At 43.4% G+C, this 20044-nt stretch overlaps 2 protein-coding genes across 6 annotated transcripts in view; one reads left to right on the forward strand and one right to left on the reverse strand.

The window, feature by feature from the left end:
• The window catches only part of LOC101527318 (NACHT, LRR and PYD domains-containing protein 12), a 49736-nt gene extending 31396 nt beyond the window's left edge, over positions 1-18340 (forward strand). For 4 of the 5 annotated variants that reach the window (XM_058658661.1, XM_058658662.1, XM_058658659.1 and 1 more), the window contains exons 5-13: positions 769-858; positions 8385-8555; positions 8669-8839; positions 10787-10966; positions 11591-11761; positions 11857-12027; positions 12635-12805; positions 12923-13093; positions 17924-18340. In XM_058658661.1, the coding sequence (XP_058514644.1) occupies positions 769-858; positions 8385-8555; positions 8669-8839; positions 10787-10966; positions 11591-11761; positions 11857-12027; positions 12635-12805; positions 12923-13093; positions 17924-18005 (1378 nt within the window). In that variant the 3' untranslated portion in view covers positions 18006-18340. The remainder of the gene's footprint in view (positions 1-768; positions 859-8384; positions 8556-8668; positions 8840-10786; positions 10967-11590; positions 11762-11856; positions 12028-12634; positions 12806-12922; positions 13094-17923) is intronic. The other variant, XM_058658663.1, reaches the window with a different exon arrangement.
• TEX13B (testis expressed 13B) lies at positions 4336-4719 on the reverse strand. Its single transcript, XM_058658702.1, is given in 1 exon segment — positions 4336-4719. A coding segment is annotated over 1 exon segment (384 nt).
• Positions 18341-20044: the final 1704 nt, after the last annotated feature.

Here is a 20044-nt window from a genome sequence, read left to right on the forward strand (position 1 = left end):
AAGGCATTGTACTAGCTACCATAGCGGAGTGTTTATGGAGTAGTGCATTCATTTTCACTCTGGATGTGCTTTAAAAGTTCAAAGTGTTAAGAGCCTGAAAGATCATCAGGGTAATCATTGGAGACTCTGTACTTTTATGCAGATGATCATTCTGGCAAAGGTTGTAAGCCTCTTATTGGATAGGCTAGCGTGCTCCTCTAAATATACTTCATCACTAAGACCTCTTAGAATCTCAGATTACTGAAGGACAGCAATACTTGTGTGTATCTAGCTCTACAGCCATATATGGACTCTGCATATTATATGATGCAGTTGTGTTGACTTGTTACTGGAATAATAGCAACAAAAGGCTAATGCTTAGGTTATCAAAAAATACAATGAATCTCTTCTTGATATTTAGGTTAAGATGGACAGTATCTCTTACATACAGGGCAAGCAGAGTGGTAGAAGACATTGAAAAGAAGAAAGAGGGTAGAAGGTTCTGACTGAGGATGTTTATTCAAGTCTCATCTCTTAGAGTTGTTTCCTCAGTGAGCAATAGTATGGAAGTGGAAATGACCTGGTAATCACCTCCATTCTCTACCTACCTAAACGTCTTTGTGCAAGTTCCTCAGCTTTTTGCATCTTAATTTCCTTATCTTCAAAACCAGATAGTACTTTTTTTTTTTAAGAAAGGGCTAACTAGGGGTAGCATGTTAATAAAAACCAAAATCAACCTTTTACTTAAAATTCTCCTTCAATTTGTTTTGGTTTTCGCATCTCTTCTAGGTCCTTTCACCTGCACAATGCACCAATGTCTCGGCTTCACTTTCTCTGCCAAGCGCTGCAGAATCCATACTGTAAAATCAAAGACCTGAAGTGAGTTAAACTTTGGCTTTATTTAAACTTGGGCATTTTCAGGTAAAGATTGAGTTGCTGGAAATAGCACTCTTAACTGACCAAATCTGACAGTAAGGTGTATCCGGTGCCTACCCTAGTGGAACAGGAAGAAACTAAGCTATAACAGAGGGGAGGTGGGAGCCAGACAAAATCTCTGCCCATTCTTCCCGCTTTCTCCCCCTTCTAGGAACTGCTATGTTTATAGCATGTGGCAGATTGCAACACCTGAGATCTCTTTGGTGTCCTGCCTTAACCTACACTCCATCCTTTTCCTCTCATACTCCCACTCTCCTCCCTCTGATTTTCTGTTGAGTCCTTCCTTGTTTTGTGATGATCCCTCAACTCCATCGCTCTCACCCCAAGTAGTTATTTCCTCAAGTGCCCCAAGGGATCCCAGGCCTTGCTCTGCAATCCTCCCTCACTTGGACGTGCTTTGCCACTATCAGGAACATCTTTGCCAATGATCAGTGTCTTCTCTCCTTTCCCATCCCAGAGGAAGAGGTATCATTCCAAAACCCACTCAAACCAGTAAATTCACTTCCTTTTATGGTGTTTCTTATGAACATTTGCTTTTACAAACAGGAATTTATAAGGAAATAGAAACCGGAGTACCCCAGACCCTTCCTTACCACATACCTCTCCCCCCCCTGTCTCCCATCCCTTGACCCTGAGACCCCTCCCTAGGTGATACTTTGTTAGATATTTTTCCATAGATTTTTTCCAATGTTTATTCAAAACATAAAGCTAGCATAACACAAACATAAACCTGTGGTAATACATGTAGCATACAGGTACACACAGAACTTCTTGGGGGGTATATAGCAAAACATGTGACAGCATCAAAAGACATTTTTTCCTTCACTGAACCATGCAGTTGACCAGGGTTCCAACGCAGTGTGCAGGATCTACCTCATTCTTTCCCATAGTTCACATATTTTTACACTTTCTTCAATCTCCTCCCTCCTTGTGACTAACAGTCTCTCCTATACAAAAGAATCATCTTTCTAGAAGACATTCCACTTCCTGTCTTCATAGCACAGAGACCTAGAAGAGCCTGCTCTCAACTGGTCCTGTTTTCTTGCTTCCCACTTCTTGGCTCTTGCAGCGTGGCTCTTGCAGCGTGGCTCCTGCCCTTGACAGACACCAGACCCAATGGATGCTTTTTAAGCTCTTACCTCACAGAGCCCTCCTATGTGACATCCTTCTTTCTGTTTTTATCCTTCCCCTGTTCTGATTGCTCCTAGCTGCCGCCAAGGTTCCTACCTGATGGATGATTTTGTTCTCTGGATACATGTGTGAAACTCTGGAGACATTTTTCTGGTTACCAAAACCTGGGGGTGGATGCTATTGACATCCAGCGGGTAGAGGCTTGGAATTCTGCCAAACTTCCCACATTGCACTAGACAATTGCCTGCAACAAAGAAGCACATAACTTCTAAAAACCCTGTCCTAGAGAAATATGAATGAGACCACAAGACATTTGTGGCAATTACAGGCTAGGGAGCTGGCCTCCATCTCTGATGGTGATGGTTTACACCTTCCCCAACTGAAGACAACTCAAAGTCATTTTGGGTTGCTGCAGATACCACAGGGACACAGCAGCTTCTCAGTCTGTAGACCCAAGTCCCTTGGTGACATCTGGTACTCCTCCAGTGGGTAACCCCAGGCTGGTTTTGCTTCCTGTATTACAATTCCCTCGGAACAGAAGCTTCATTACTGGGTAGTCCTGGCATACAGGGATTCCCCACAGCTTGCTACACACTCCCTGTTGCACTTCCCCAGCCAGCCCCAACATTTTTCTTTTTTGGGAACTGCTGTCATGATACAAGTTTTGATTTGTAATGAGTCTGATTATCCAGAACATGAACATGCTCAAGTTAGTGTAAAGAAAAGTATGTAAAATGGATTTTCAGGTGGCACAGTTGTAGGAAGTGAAAAGTGGTTGGTTCCCCATCACTGTCTCCATCTCTGGATTCATAGGATCAGCTATTTGTCTGTGCTGCCCTGTACACCTGACTACTCCATGGGACCATGGATCCTATAAAAGCCACCTACCTCTGTATAGCTTCCCCAACCACACACACCCCGCCCTGCCAACATTCTGCAGCCTCACACCCAGAACCCGGCTTCGGTTATCGACTTGACATCTATGGTTATGACTCTGCCCACAGCTTCAAGTGACCCACAGCTTCATTGCCTAAAAACATCTTGACTGTAAAAAGTACCTCTCTTCAGGTTTCTCGTTCTGAGAATCCTTTTAGTCAGATGTACACTCCTGTCCTAATCATCTGAGGTTTAGACTAACTGGACTGGGAAAACAGGTAGAATACGATATACATGGTAGAGCAGGGCCACTAGACACTAAAATGTGGACACACACACGATCTGCAACCGGTCTGGGATGTTGAATGCTAGCACTGTAACACAAAAGGGGGCCATCAACATATGGCTCTTCCCCCATCTGTTATACCCCTCCTCCCATCTCCCTCCCAATCTTTCCTCTCCTAACTCGCTCACACTCTTCCTCAGCCCCTCCCCTCTCTCCCAGATCCCTCTGAAAAATCAATTTCGTGTTGGGACATGCTGCTTGTTCTATTTCACATTTCTGAATTCAAGGGCGTTGGAGCCAGTTTCCTCTCCCTCTCACTGCGGAAACAAATTACCCTCTGTGAAAAATTGCTGGCTTTTATCCCTATGGTATTTCCTGTCCTCTGGCCTGCGAAATGCTTGAGATCTCCTCTGCTAATGGGCTTCGCAGTTTCTCTTGTCTCTGGGAATCTGAAGCCTCTGCATCCTGAGCCTCCACATCAGATCACAGGTTCCTGTCAGAGGCTGACCAGTGGGGATGTGTCTGAGGTGGAGCTGGTGCTGGGAGCATGACTGTGGCTAGGAGTGGTGTGGGTGGTCCTGGGCAGGGGGATGTGTGTGAATCAGTGAGCGAGGCAGTGAGCTGGACAGGACAGAATGCTGGTGAGGCAATTCACCCTGAATTTGGCATCGCACAGAAGTAAAACCTGGCTGGCTCCACTGACCTGAAAGCTCCTTCCCTTTGCCTGCCAGGGCCCTTATTTTTGTGCTCCACAGCTGTGAGAAGCTACAGCCAGCCTCCACTTAGCTCCTGTGTAGCCCACATGGAGACAACCTCTGCTGCGACTCTCCTCTCCTTTCATCTGCTTCTAATAGCGCCAGCCGCAGCTGCCACCTTTTCCTGCCCACCTGCTCTTTCTGGCACAGCCTGTCCAGCAGTAGCCAGGAGTGGTCCCTCTATAGCCCACTCAAAGTGGGTGTTCAGCTCTTGGAGAGAAGTGGGTGGAAGGGAGAAGGGCTCAGGGAAAGGGAATGGGGCTCCTGCTGATGATCGATTAAGGAACTCTTGATGAAGGACCGGGCTCCGGGTAAATGTGGGCCTCTTAGTGGGGGTCAGGGGCATTGGGAGGTGGGTGGTGGTTTTAGTGCCTACAAGAGCTTCCACCTCAGCATGCTCCATTCTTGTTGCAACTCTGCCAGTTTGGTGTGGGCTGGTCTCAGTCGGGATGCTGGCTCTTTGCACTCCATCTCACGCTGTGCCGCAAGTTCCTTCATGTCTGAGGCCAAAGCTTATGCAGCTGACTTACGCAGTTTGGCGAAATCATGCGGCTACCACACCTGCACCCCTATAACTGCCTCTGCCTGTGGCAGAATTGGTACTCCAAGGTCCAGTTTGCCCCAAGTGCGGGCTTCCTTGGTTTCCTTTGGTACCTGGCTGTTCTTTAAGATAACCTTAAGCTTGTTTTCCACCTCTTCCCAGGGCAGGGACATACTATGGCAGTAGAAAGAGGAACCTTTCTCATGCGTGGCCATCTTCTGATAAAGTCTGTCACCTTTCTGTGCCTGGCCCCACCACAGGAGTCTTCCAGTTTCAAGGCCATGGTGACATGATTTTAATGACTCTGCTGCTGTGTGGAGGGGGATTGACCGGTTGTGTCTGGGTTCCAGAAAACCCTACATCCCTTTGGTCTCATCCCATCTTGTCATTTTCTGTCTACACGCCTTGTCTCCTAGCCCTGTTCCCCCTATTTCTTCCATTTCTTCTTCCCCACTGCAGCCTGCACTGTGGTGATCCCCTAATCAGCTTATCCCAATCTAGATACTTCCCCCATGCCTCATCTCCCTGGTAGGAACCCAAGGAGGTTCAGGCTGATGACATTGTCTACCAGGCCCAAAGAGTGAAATCTTTATTCTAGCGCTCAAGGGTGGACAAAGGAACCTAGGAACCAACGCTCTCACTCTTTTATTCTGGGACTGTGAATTCCATTTTCCACAACTTTGGGAAAACCCTTGTATATATACTTATATATTTGCATATATTTTTGTAATCTTGCAGAATGAGGTGGAAGAAGATATGTTCCATACTCTTAACATTAGCTATCTCTGTGAAATGGGATTGATAGATTAGGAAAAAGTTTTTAACTGTTAAAAATACACCTTTTTAAATTTCATGTTACAAGGCTATATTATATATTCATATACATATTATATTATATACACACACATAAACTAACGTATTGATTGAGTAGTAGGAACGTAGTACTTGTTTTAAAATTTTTATTATTGGAGCCAGCTTTTTGAGTTAAGCTACTGCCACTTGTCACGCTGACATTCCATACGTGCCCTGATTTAAGTCCCAGCTGCTCCACTTCCAATGCAGTTCCCTGTTAATGCAACTGGGAAAGTAGCAGAAGATGGTTCAGTTTCTTGGATTCCTGCAGCCATGGCAGAGACCAGGATGAAGCTTCTGGAGAGTTTCTCTTTCTCTGTAGCTCTGCCTTTCAAAGAAATAAAAATCTTTCCATGAAGTTTATTATTTCACACCAGAGGTAGCTGGTAAAGCTGCCACCTCTGACATCAGTATCCCGCATGGGTACTGGTACATGTCCCAGATGTTCCACTTCAGATATAGCTCCCTGCTAATGGTCTGGGAAAAGCACCAGAGGATGGCCCAAGTGCCTGGACCCCTGTACCCATGTGGGAAACATGGAAGCAGCTCCTGGCTCATGACTTTAGCCAGGTCCAGCCCTGACTATTTTGACTGGGAAGTGAACCAGTGGGTGAAAGATACTTCTCTCTCTAAAACTTTGGCTTTCAAGTAATTTTTTTAGAAGTTCATTATTTATATTTTCCTTTGTTGTAAAAAGTGTTTATAATAAGTATGTGCTGTGTATTTTAAAATCAGCAAAACCTTTTTTTTCTAAATAAAAATATCTATATACTTATTTGAAAATCAGAGAGAGAGAGAGAAAGAGAGAGAGAGAGAATATCTTCCATCTGCTGGTTCACTCCCAGAATGTTTGCAATTCCTGGAGCTGAGTGGGTCCAAAACCACTTTTTCTAGGTTTTCCATGTAGATGTAGGTGCCCAAGTACTTGGGCCATACTCCACTGCTTTTCCGGGTGCATAAGCAAGGAGTTGGATGGAAAATAGAGCAGCCAGGACTTAAACCATGCCCATTCGGGATGCTGACATGGCAGACAGTGGATTTATCCATTATGCTATAGTGCCAGCCCCACAAATGCTTTCTTCCCCATTATTATTATTAAATTCCCCTTAATGTCTGATCATTGTGAACAATTCTGAAGTATTTTGAACATATATATCTTCCTGTTACCCCATCCTTCCTCCAATTTGGAAGATAATAACTATTAATAGTTTTTATATTCTCTTCCAATATTTAAAAAGAGCATAGCAAATAATTTTTCATTTTTCTAAGTGTTTTCTCTCTGCTTGTTGCGTTCACATAGCGGGCCCTCATCCCTTCACGCACTCCCCAGTCCCATTCTCATCCCTCCTATTCAGTTGCTTCCTTTTTCAAGACCATGCTCACATGTTTTTTCCTATGCTAAATCTGTGTGTTTTTAAAATTATATATTATCATATAATATATGACATGACTATGGTATTTTATATATTTATTTATTTTGGCTTTTTCCACTATACTTAAGCCAGTCTGAGTTACTCAATCTTTCTTTGTCCCTAGAATGCCTTGCTTGTATCTTTGCAATACTTTTCACATTGAATTATAGCTCATGATTTTCTAATCTTTGTTCCTATTATTATAGTATCTCTTCAAGGCATGGTCTGTATCTTAATTTTCTTCATGTTTTCAGCATCTGACACACTGGTAAGCTCTTAATAAATTAATTGCTGAGTGGAGATAATTTATATCAGAAAGGTACAAGCCAATTCTTTTAAAGAGAACCCTATTTTCTCTTATTAGATTTACTTGTTATATTTATTTGTTTATATGAAGGGGACACAGTTCACTTACATCACAACACAAAATTTTTTCAAAAGATTTATTTACTTTTATTAGAAAGGCAGATAACAGACAGAAGGAAAGAGAGAGAAAGAGCTTGCGTCTACTGGTTCACTCCCCAGCTGCAATCTAAGGCAATCAACTAAGGCAATCTGAAGCCAGGAGCCAGGAGCTTCTTCTGGGTCTCCCATGTGGGTGCAGGGTCCCAAGGCTTTGGGCCATCCTTGGCTGCTTTCCCAGGCCACAAACAGGGGGCTGGATGGGAAGCGGAGCATCCAGAACACGAACGGTGCCCATATGGGACCCCAGTATGTGCAAGGCAAGGAATTTAGTCACTAGACTACTGTACCAGGCCCATCACCATACAAATTTGGGAGTTTACTGAAACTTCTCCTCCTTCCCCCTCCTGTCTGCGTTTTCTACTCACCATCCTCTTTCCTTATTTTTTTCTACTTTTTACAATAGTATGTTGTTTGGTTTTTAAAAATGTATTTGAAAGGGCCCAGTGGCATGGCCTAGCAGCTAAAGTCTTCGCCTTGAACGCGCCAGGATCCCATATGGGCGCCGATTCTAATCCCAGCAGCTCCACTTCCCATCCAGCTCCCTGCTTGTGGCCTGGGAAAGCAGTCAAGGACGGCCCAAAGCCTTGGGACCCTGCACCCGCGTGGGAGACCCGAAAGAAGTTCCAGGTTCCCTGCTTCGGATCAGCGCAGCACCGGCCATTGCGCTCACTTGGGGAGTGAATCATCGGACGGAAGATCTTCCTCTCTGTCTCTCCTCCTCTCTGTACATCTGACTTTGTAATAAAAATAAATAAATCTTTAAAAAATAATAATACAAAAAAATGTATTTGAAAAAGTGGCAGAGAGAAAGACACACACACAGGCAGAGATAGATCTTCGCTGCACTGGTTCACTCCTCAACTGTCTGTAACAGCTGGGATAGGGTCAGGCTTTAAAGCCAGGAGCCCCCGAACATCATCCTGATTGTCCTTATGTGTGTCAAGAACCTAAGCACTTTGGCTGTCCTCAGCTGCCTTGCCAGGCATGTTGGCAGGGAGCTGGATTGGAAGCACAGAGGACTCAAACCAACACTCTGATATCAGATGCTAGCATCACAAGTGGCAGCTTGATTACCTCCCTGGGTCACAGTGCCCACCCTCCCTGCTGGAATCCCTCTTTCCTTTCTGAAATGTCTTTTGTTCTCCACACAGACTGATTTTCTGTCACCTCACAACTTCTTGCGGTAGAGACTTCTCCTCGGTATTTGAAACCAATCAGTATCTGACAGATCTGGAATTTGTCAAAAACACTGTGGAAGATTCAGGGATGGAGCTTCTGTGTGAAGGATTAAAACAGCCAAACTGTAAATTACAGAAATTAAGGTAACTGATTGAAGGATGTTTCATTGGTGGTGTTGGCATCCATAACTTCTTCTGTTGGTTTCTATTAAGAGAGTGTAAATAAGATAATGAAGACATTTCTCTGTCCTCTAAAGGTTGTACCGGTGCCTCATCTCTCCTGCTGCCTGTGGGGCTCTGGCAGCTGTCCTTAGCACCAGTCAGTGGCTCATGGAGCTGGAATTTAATGAAACAAAACTGGAAGCTTCAACTTTGAAACTGCTCTGTGAAGGCTTGAAAGATCCAAATTGCAAATTACAGAAGCTCAAGTAAGTTGTGAATGCTAGTTTTTGTTCTGCAAGCATATTTTCAAAACACGCAACTCAAGATGGATGTTATGTGATCAAAACACAATTCAAGAAGTTATGGAGAGGAAGAATAGTGGCAGTCTTACAAATTGTTCCCATGTGAGAAGCTTAGGAGGAAAATTCTCATCGTAAGTGGCAGTGTTACCAGTAACACTAGTGCACATTTATTAACCAGTTGCTTTATGCTAACCATTGTGTTAGATGTTTTGTATACTTGATTTCGTGTAACCTGCACAACTGTTCTGAGAGGTCCAGCTTATGATCTCCACATTTAGCACAGGAAGAAATGGGAACCCAATATTATTAGGCTGAACAACATGGCAAAAGCAAAATTCAAATCCTGGGTGTGTCTGAAAGTCCACTTGACTTTAGTCAAACATGTATTATCATGGATGTAAGTCAAGGTTATCCACTAGTAGAGAATCAGAGAAACACAGCTAGTGGAGTGTGTATTTAGATACATATGTGTGTATTTGTATGAGTGTATACATGTGCTATACAAGGAAAGGAAGCAAGAGAGATTTCTTTTAATGAATTGACTCCTGGGATTATTGAAGCTGGAAAGTCCAAAACCTACAGGATGGCAGGCTGAATGCTTAAGCAAGAAATGATCTTGTGGTTCAAGTGCAAAGGCTGTCTGCTAACCGAATTCCCTCTGCTTGTGTAGAATTCAGTCATTTTTATTAAGGTTTTCAACCGGTGTAATCAGGTGTACTCTACAATAAATGTTTATCTGCTTCAGTCAGTGTCTACAAATTAAAATGTCAGTCTCATTTAAAAAGTACCTTCAAATAAACATGGAGTGTTTCATCAAACATACAAGTACCATGTCTTACTGAAGTCGACAAACTAACCATCATAGCACATATGTAGTATTTTAAAAGATTGATTTATTTGAAAGACTTACAGAGAGGTGAGGAAAGATGGGGTGGGGCAAATCTTCCACCTGCTAGTTCACTCCCCTGATGGTTGCAGTTTCCAGGACTGGGCTAATTGGAAGTCAGGAGCTCCTTCCAGGTCTCACATGTAGGTAGCAGGGGCCTGAGCATTTGGGCCATCCTCTTCCACATTTCCCAAGCCATTTTCAGGAATCTGGATTGTAAACGGGGCAGCACCCATATAGCATGCCAGCATTGCAGGCAGTACCTTTACCCACTGTGCTATGGTGCTAGCCCCGCGGGATTGTTTTTTTTTAAGACAAAAGTTCTTTAGCTTTAAAACTCTGAAATCTACTTTGAAAACTCCATTTAAATTGCTGCTATTTAAAATTTCTAAATTGGGAGCTATAAATATATCTCCTTTTGAATTCTCTTTGTCACCGAGTTTATAAGTCAAAGGGAAAAAAATGGTGATTGAAACATTGCCGGATGTATCTAGAAATTCTTGAGAGCAATGGAAGAAAAAGTTGGTGGGAAATGGCTTGAGGAGTTGCAGACGGAAATGGCAAAACAATAGTTGGGAAGACAGGGAGATCAGCAAACACTACTCTTCATGTCCCAAACAGAATATTTATGAAGACTGTGATGATGAACTGGGTATCTGTAAGGACAAATGAATGCATTTTAGGATATTTCGATGAAAGAAACACCTTTTGACTGCGAAATATATCGAGGATGGTTGTAGAATTTCTCCCCCCGAGGTTTGAAAGAAGGTATAAGATAGAGTGCTAATTTCACATGGAGATTTAAAATGAGATTAGGTCATGGTAATAATTCTGCCCAACCCTCTTCTTTTCTGGGGCAGTCAACTTCTGACTGGAAAGCATTGCTATGGAAGTACTGTGCAAGTCTTTGTCATGGGGAGGTAGAGGACTGTGATATGCTCAGGTGTCTTGTGTCTTGCCCCCTTTTTTTCTCTGCCCATGTGATATTATGGATAGGAAGTGAATCTCTACATGTTTCTTTCCAGGTTGTGTGGTAGCCTTCTTCCAGACAGCTCAGAGGCTGTGTGCAAGTGTCTAGCCTCTGTTCTCATTTGCAACTCACACCTCACTGAGCTGGACCTGAGTGAAAATCCCCTGGGGGACATAGGGGTGAAGTATCTTTGCGTGGGTCTCAGACATTCCAACTGTAAAGTGGAGAAACTCGAGTAAGTTTCTTAGCACTGTCTAGCATTGTGTTAGCATGTTGAACTTGTGGAGTACTTGCTTGGTGCTTGGTGCTTGCAAAAGTTAACTGACATTATTTGCTTCTTACAGTAGTCCTAGAAGGTCGTTTTTCTCATCTCCATTGTATAGCTGAAGAAACTGAGGATCAAGCAAAAAGTACTTTGTCCAAAACCACACTGCTAATAGGTAGTAGTCAGGATGTGACACCGAATTCTGTCTCCAAACCTCATGTTCTTTCCAGTGTACCATAGCTGTATGTGTTTGCAGGAATTATATTAGCTAGATACTAACTATGTGAAGTATGCCTGTGTGTACCCAGAACTAGGCTAGATGTGGGCAATGACGAGACTGCCCTTAAGGAGACAGACATATGTACCAAATACTGTGGAATCATTTTTGAAAACCCAGGTGAGTCCAGGGAAGTGGAGGAGGTTATTGTGGGCTGGAATCCTCAAGAGGAGGGTGTGTGGAGGAAACAGGTGGGAGCTGGGATTTGAAGCCTAGTTGGGACATTCCTAAGTGTGGAGACTTGGCCGAACATGTCCAGGAACCCCAGATGATGGCAGGGGCTAATTCTTATTATTTTTTTCTTTTTCTCTGGGTAGTTTGAGCACATGTTGCCTCACAGATGCTAGCTGTGCGGAGCTCTCTTCTTACCTGCAAGTGAATCAGACTCTAAAAGAGCTCTTTGTGTTTGCCAATGTCTTGGGGGATACAGGAGTGCGACGTCTCTGTGAAGGTCTGAAGCATACGAGGAGTATGATTAGGAACCTTGTGTAAGTGTCCTTCTCAGAGGCCTTGGCATTTGAGGGTCACCAGCACTCCTTGATGCCCTCGGTAACAAGCCTCCTTGGTCTTCCTATCCCTCCAGGCTTTCAGAGTGTTCCCTCTCGGCAGCTTGCTGTGAGCCTCTTGCCCAAGTCCTAAGCTCCAGCCAGAGTCTCACAAGACTGCTACTAATTAATAACAAAATTGAAGACTTGGGAATGAAATTGCTGTGTGCAGGATTAAAACAGCCTGACTGTCAGTTAAAGGATCTGGCGTGAGTATTCCAGTCTGTAGCCACAGGCAGTGTCCTGGTGATTCAGCAGTTCCTCAAATGATTTTTTTTTTTACCTGATAAATCATTCTTGCCCCCCAATCTCTATTTGACCATGGCCTGGAAGGTTTTTAAGATTTTGTTTATTTGTTTGAAAGACAGAGTTAAAGTGAGGGATGTAAAGACGACAGAGATGGAGATGGAAATGGGGGGAGAAAGAGAGTTCTTCCATACTCTGGGTCAATCTCCAGATGGCTGCAATGGGCAGAGCTGGGCCAGACCAAGAACAGGATCCTGGAATTCCCTGTGGGTCTCCATTGTAGGGGTACAGAGATCCAAGTACTTGGGGGCATTTTCTGCTGCTTTCCCAGGTGCCTTATCAGGAAGCTGGATTGGAAGTGGAGTAGCTGAGACTTGAATCGGCTCCCATAAGGGATGCTGGTGTTGCAAGTGGTGGCTTCACCTGATACACCACAACACTCCATCTCCTCTCCACCCCTTTTAGTATGGCACTGATTTTCTGGTATTTTTCTAATGGACAAGCACAATCCCTAAAGTGACCTAGGGTAGACAAAATGAGACCAGCTTTCTCTACCATATTTTCTGGCAGATTGTGGACCTGTCATCTGACGGGAGCATGTTGTCAGGATCTGTGCAATGCACTCTACACCAATGAACACCTGAGAGACCTTGATCTTAGTGACAATGCCCTAGGGGACGAGGGCATGCAGGTTCTCTGCCAAGGGCTGAAGCATCCCTACTGCAAGCTCCAGACCTTATGGTAAGTGCACGGAAGTTCTTCCCACTGGGCTATTGTTCCAGGCTGCATATGGAAGTGAAGGTCCTGGAGAACCTGGGATAAAACTAACTTGTTTCTTGAATCTTCTGTCCCTTATAGGTTAGCAGAATGTCATCTCACCGATGCATGCTGTGGCATGCTTGCTTATGTCCTAAGCAGAAATGAGAATCTAACATTGCTGGACTTAAGTGGAAATAATTTCAAAGATTTTGGAGTGCAAATGCTATGTGATGCACTAATTCATCCAGCATGTAAACTTCAGACATTCTAGTAAGTCACAGTGGTGGGGGAAGTGGGAATGAGAGGGTCTGGAAAGACATGCTGGGTTTAGTCACAGGCCATTGCAGAGAGGATAGAGAAGAAAAACTGAGGGCAGACCAAGCCTATGCAAAATAATTAAGTGAAACTACCAATAGGTCTAGCCTTCTCAGACAAAAGGGCTTGGAGAGGCAGAGAGCAGGCAGTTCTATATATCCTGCTAGAGGCAGTAACCTAGTATAGGAAAAAGCAAAGTATCTCTCCGGCTCAAGTACTAGACCTAACATCTGTTGGCTGTGTGACCATTCATGCTTCATTTCTCAGTATCCTTGCCTGTAAAATAGAGAAAATGCTAGTACCTGACTACCTGGGATAATCAGGGGGATTGAATTGAAACAGCAATTTAGAATGTCCCTAGCGGAGCCCTTGATACTTGAGAGGCACTCCATGACTGTTAATGCCCCTTCCATTTCAACTTGTAAAGCTTACTAAAGTACTGCTTGTGTACCTTTTAAATCTCTTCAAGATAGAAGAGGTAAAGCTGTAATAGTAGTTGCTACAAGAAGTACAATAGTATAAGAAGGTGGACTTCTTGACTTTTCTGGTCAGTCTCTGCCAGCTCAGCAGGTTGGCATGACATGCAGGGTGATTCTTAATTGGGATAAAACTGTGCTCTGTTGGCAAGCAACCAGTAGCCAAGTAGCTATTCATTTGTGGCATTCGGAACTGGAAAGCATAATGGAAAACAAAGGGCAAGTGCAAAAATTCTACATCCCAAGGCCAATTTGATGGATAGAAACCTGAAATTGAAACTAGCCAGAAGGCTTTGTTTATTTGAGAGACAGAGAGAGAGAGGGAGAGAGAGGGAGTGCATACATGTTCATGTTCATGCTGCCGTCTGCTGTCTGCCAGTTTACTCCCCAAATGCTGAAGTTGGGGGACAAAAACCCAATGCAGCTCCCCCACAGAGGGGGCAAGAACCCACTTGCTTGAGCCATCCCTGTTGTCTCCCTGTGTTTGCATTAGCAGGAAGCTTGAATTAGGAACTGGAGCTAGACATTGAATCTGTACATTTCAGTGTATGGTTCAGGCATCTTAACTACTAGGCTAAACGTTCATTCACAGGCCTGGATCTAACTAAGTCAGAAGCTGGTTCTTGACTGGCAGAGTCAAAGTGTGTTTTTTCAAAGGCTCATAAATGCAGTGATTAGTACCTAAGGAAGGGAGTTATTCACGTATTCACATGTTAAGCATCAGGAGTTAGAGACCTTTCTGTTGTCTTCCACTGCAAGATGTGTCTGGGACCTTTGTTATCAATACCTTGGCGTAAGCATCAATCAATGTTAATGTCTCTTTAAACAGAGACCAAATTAACATGGTAGTTCATGGTGGATGCTGCAGTAAAGGTCCTAAAAAAACAGCAAGGCACAATTATTTTTGTTGGTGATGGTATGTCATTATTTTCTTTTGAATGGTTTTACCATTTCCTATTTGTCTACCTTTTTTTAAATCAATATGCTTCCGTTGTGTTTTCAGGACAACTTTTAAACTCTTCGAGCCTGTTAGTCAAGAGGATCATAGCAGTGTACAATGATGGCTCTGAATACCAAATAAAGGCTACACAGACACACCTGCACACAGAGTAGCCACAATATATTGACCATAAATAAATTTTGAATGTTTACATGCATAGATGACAAAACTGAAATCAGTAGAAATACACAAATACCCAAATAAGGTTAGCGGAAGATACAGATCATTTTGTGTGGTGAGTTGTCAATCCAGCAAAGCTTGTTAGAAGTGGGAGTTGAGAGTGTGGAGGACAGCAGGTGGCTCATCTGTGACAATTGGAAAACCTAAAGGAAGGTTAATTCCTTTTTTAAAAATTATTTTAAAGGCTGGATTTGAGGGAGAGACAGATCTTCCATCGACTGCTTCACTCTCCAAATAGCCTCAAGAACCACAAATGGGCCAGGCTGAACCCAGGAGCCTGGTATTCCATCTGGGTCTGCCGCATAGACGGCAGAGGCCTAAGCATCTGGGCCCCCTTCTCTTGCTTTCCTAGGCCATTGGTAGGGAGCTGTATTGGAAGCCAGACCACCATCATTTGGTTAATTAGGTTAATTCCTAAGAACTCACTGTGCTTTCACTTGTAAATGTCTTGTGGCATTACTTTACATATAGTCGATTTCTATAGGAGATCAGTTCGTAATTTGTATCATTCAGAGACAAGTCAAGGAGATAGTTGATGATATGTTCAATAAAAAAGTGGATATTCAGGTCAGTGAAAACAGGAGATTTTCACCTTAGAGTGACAATCATCTGCCTTGACTCCATAAGCACTTGCTGAATATGTCTTTTGTGCCAGAGAAATGTTCCAGGTACTGAGAACACAATAATGAGTAAGGTATGAGACTCATGAACTGTGCTGTTAGGGGCCAGTGGACCTTTGGTAGAGACAGATAAACTAGTTATTGTAGTGGGATAACTGAGGTATTATGGATGCCATACAGGATCCAGCTAACCAAGCTCAAGAGGGGGTCAGGAAGATCTTCTTGGAGAAAGAGCCACCTAAATTCAGTATTAGGACTACAACAGGGGAAATGGGAACAAGGATGGAGAAGAGTAAGTCCAGGCTTAGGAGAAACGAGAGCAAACACACCCAGATAACTGGAGCCAGGGTTATGGCATAGCATGTAAAGCCAATGCTTGTGACAGTGGCAATCTATATGGCAACCAGTTGTGTCCCAACTGTTCTAGTTCCAGTCCAACTTCCTGCTAATGACCTAGGGGCAGGGATGAAGCTCCTGATTTTGTCATAGTCTGGCCCCAGTCATTGGAGCCATCTGGGGAATCAACCAGATGGAAGATCTGTCTCTCCCCCTCTCTCCTTCTCTCTATGTCTCCCTCCCCCCTCTTCTTCTCTGTCTCCCCTCTTCCTCCCTCCCTCTCTCTCTCACTTCCTCTCCCTCCCTCTCTTTCAGATAAACAAACAAATAAATATGTGTTTAAAACAAAATGATATCAAGGCAAATAACAGCAGGGTTTATGGTACACTATGGGGGGGAATCTTCAGGAAGTTGTTATTGCTGGAACATAAAATGCGAAGTCGAGGATGTCAACAAATACAACGGAAGGAAGTGGACTTTATAGACAGTGCAGAATAAATTAGTAGAATTCTGAGTCAAGATTTAGTCATCTCTTTCTTTCTCTCACATGCTTTAAGTAGTATGATCTGAAGCTTCTCCTCCCCTACCTTTGTTTTCAAAGCTTGGAGGAGAATCATCTACTGCTGATGCTATTTTTCACTGCTTCTTGATGTTGATCTTGAGAAACAATCATGCACAGTCCAGTAGAAGCCTGGCAACTGGACAGTGATACCCTGGCTACTCTGAGGGCTCCCTTCCAGCCCTGCTGTGACATTATACTGGGCTCCAGGGTTGTAGATACTTTCACCCACACTGAAAACTGCAACCTTTATCCTTCCAAATACCATATGCATCAACATGGCTGGGCCTAGAGGAGAGAGAGAGAGAGAGAGAGAGAGAGAGAGAGAGAGTGTGAGAGTGTGTGTGAAGTGTCTAGGCAACCTCTAGGAAGATTTTTTAGTATGCAGGCGATTGGATTATAGGACTATGCTTTGGGGAATTATCATCTATGTACAGGTGGTAGCTGAAACCACAGTGGCAGAGAAGGTCATTTAAGAAGAGTATTTTTTAAAAAATAGTCTGATAAATTTCCCTGAGAAATAAGTTCTCAATACCAGTGTTTGGGAGGTTGATATGGGAGGGAAAATTTGTGGAGAGAACAAGAAGACAAGTTGCAAGTAAGAAAGGTTTAACAGCAACACCATAGGATGAGTACTGGAAACTATTCAATAAATTGAGCAATTTGAAGACTCTGGCAACATGCCCAAATGCTGTTTTATTGGTATGTTGGGCCTTAAATCATACTACAGTGACTTGAAGAGGCAGAAGATAGAGCAGTAAAGAAAGTGAACCATGGTCCATTTTTCAAAACTTTTTGGAAAGGAAAAGAGATGTGGGGACATAATTGGAGGGAGTTGTATGACTGGTCGAAGTAAAGAGTTTTCCTTTGCTTTTTATGCCATGTTTTGATTTAGACATATTTGCCAGCTGATAGAGAGGAGGTCAGAGGGAGGGATTGCAATGAAAGGATTGCAACCCCAGGGGTAGAGAATGAATAGACTGAAGAAGCAGGATCTCGAACAAAGCAAAGAGGAACAGGAGTAAGAGTCCAAGAAGAAGCTAAGCATTTTTTTGTTTCTGATTTTTGGGGTTTTTTTTGTCTTTTTTTAAAGATTTATTTTTATTGCAAAATCAGATATATACACAGAGGAGGAGAGACAAAGAGAAATATCTTCCTTCCGATGATTCACTCCCCAAGTGACCACAGTGGCTGGTGCTGCCCCGATCCAAAGCCAGGAGCCCAGATCCTCTTCCAGGTCTCCCACATGGGTACAGGGTCCCAAGGCCTTGGGCCTTCCTCGACTTCTTTCCCAGGCCACAAGCAGGGAGCTGGATGGGAAGTGGGGCTGCTGGGGTTAGAACCGGTGCCCATATGGGATCCCGGCGCATTCAAGGCGAGGACTTTAGCTGCTAGGCCACGGCGCTGGGCCCTGTTTTTTGTCTTTTAAGATTCAAAGAGAGGAGCTGAGGCTGGAAGAGAGGAGACACATGACTGAATGAGTGTGAAGTAATTCAGTAGTATCATGGAGCAAGTGTGAATGGGAACCTGAGCCTGCAGAGTAACCATGTTTCTGCAGGCATCTGTTGGCTTGACCTAATGCAACATTCTTCCCCCATCCCCCCTTTTTTTCAGCATTGACACGGATCATTTACGTGAAGATACAGTTAGAAAGATGGAAGCTTTAAAAATCAGCAAGCCTGGAATTAACTGGTAGTCGCCAAGGAGAACCCACGAATTGGCCGCACAGAGAGCTCCTCCAACTCATACCATCTTTGAATAGTTGTTGCGTTAGTGTTTTTCCTAACCTTTTAGCCATTGCTGAGGATGCTAGTTTAAAACAAGCAGCCATGGTTGCTGTTACTTACACAAAAACCATCCTTTAACTAGGATGTGGGAGGTGAATACACCTTAATCCCAATGTCTTCAGCAATAGTACTTTGCATTCATATGTCACGTTGCAAATGGTTACTGTGGTTTCCCAATCACTTGCAAAGGTGGGAAGATGAGGCTCAGATCTCACAGCTGCTAGGGGGAGAGTTGGAGTTCGATTCCAGCATCATGACCCTGCAGGGAAAAAATAGGAAAAAAGCACACAACTGAATTCACTTAAAGAACCAAGATACTTGAAATGATTTAAGTACAGAGACTGTAAACACATGTTAGATCTTAGGGTGCTGATTTTAAGTAAACTTAATTTGTGAAAGAGGATTCATAGGGATAGGTTTCTCAGAAGAGGAGAGAGTGATGCATTGCTTGAATGAATGGGGTTGAGACAGGTGGCAATAGATTGGATGGTGGCTTCAGGTGTGCAGAGCTGTTTGTGACATGGTTACCCAAAGCGATTGGGAAGAAAGAAATGTTTGTATTAGCATTTTTTGAGCTGCCAAAGTATTCATAATCCTAGGCTCCTGGGCTGCTCTCCAGGGTCCGGTCTCAGCTCCTTTAATACTTTCCACGTTGTCTCTATATTTGTTCCTGGGCTCTTAAAAAGGAATTATTTCTCATCCCTGACAGCACCTTACCTAGCTTCACTCAGACTCAGCAAGTTAAGCTCTGCCTAGTGTCCACAAAACACTAGATGTGACAAGTAGAGAAATAGAGTGTTAGACAAAGAAGAGAGCACAGCTGAGGCTGGTAGAATGGGAGCAAACATGGTATAGGAGAAAAGGAAAGCAGTGTGACTTTACTGAAGTGTAGAGCTAGTTCTAGAAACCAATTAAACAATGTGTAGGCCTGCACAAGTAACTTGCATTCCTGAGACCTCAGTTTTCTCATCCATAAAATGGGGATAAATTGACCTTAGCAGTGCAAGGCCATTTCCCAGTGTGAAACACGTGCACCATCTGCACAGGCCCCAGTGAATTGTTGGCATTAGTATGACTGTATGCCTGTAGTATAACTCAGTGGCAGAGTCTTCTTGCCATGTACAGTGTGTTAACTGTGCATTTGAACTGAATGTGTGTACTAGAGACAGTGGCTCTAGTAGAGGGAAAGAGACACGCAGTGCAAAGTAGGGCCGGGTGAGATATTTTCAGAGACTCCAGTTGCTCCATGCTTTCACCCACAATTGGATGACATTCCCTGCTTCCCTGGGAGATGGTAAGTTTTAGTCAGGAGACCAATTCTGTCCTAAGAAGAATAGTCAGGAGAGCAGTTTGTTTTCTGAAGGTGTTTTTTTTTTTTTTTTGCCCCTTTAATTATTTAACACATATTTATTATGTGCCTGATTTTATGCTAAGCGTTGTCACCACAGAGCTGAATATGCCTTTTCCTGTTCACTTTTACCATTTTCTCTGACTGCCTTAGGCCTTGTATCAGTCTGGTGAACATCTGGTAAAGCTCAGTGGCATGAATCACTTGAAAGTTACACGAACTTTTGTAAGAATTTCAAAACTACTTGTACGTATATATACAGTCTGTATAGAAAAGGGCCTAATGCATGGATGTATGCATCCTGCAAAGTCTATGGAAGGATGCACGCAAGAAAGTGCCGATGTGGATGACCCCTGGAGGAGGGACTTGGCAAACAGGGTGGTGGGAAGAAGAGGAAAGGAACTTGTTCTTTATAGCTTTCCGTTCTACTTGATGTTTTTATCATATGCATGTATTTTATAGTTAATAAATTTGTTAAAAATAAAAGTAAACTGAAGACTTCTTTTTCTTTTAGAATGCAGTGATGTAACTAAAAATTAAGGGCATATATTTACAGGCCTGGCATATACACATACACAAAATTTGGAAAAGAATTGAAGT

The sequence above is a fragment of the Ochotona princeps genome, chromosome X (genome assembly GCF_030435755.1).
Source record: "Ochotona princeps isolate mOchPri1 chromosome X, mOchPri1.hap1, whole genome shotgun sequence".
In the NCBI taxonomy this organism is placed as follows: domain Eukaryota; kingdom Metazoa; phylum Chordata; class Mammalia; order Lagomorpha; family Ochotonidae; genus Ochotona; species Ochotona princeps.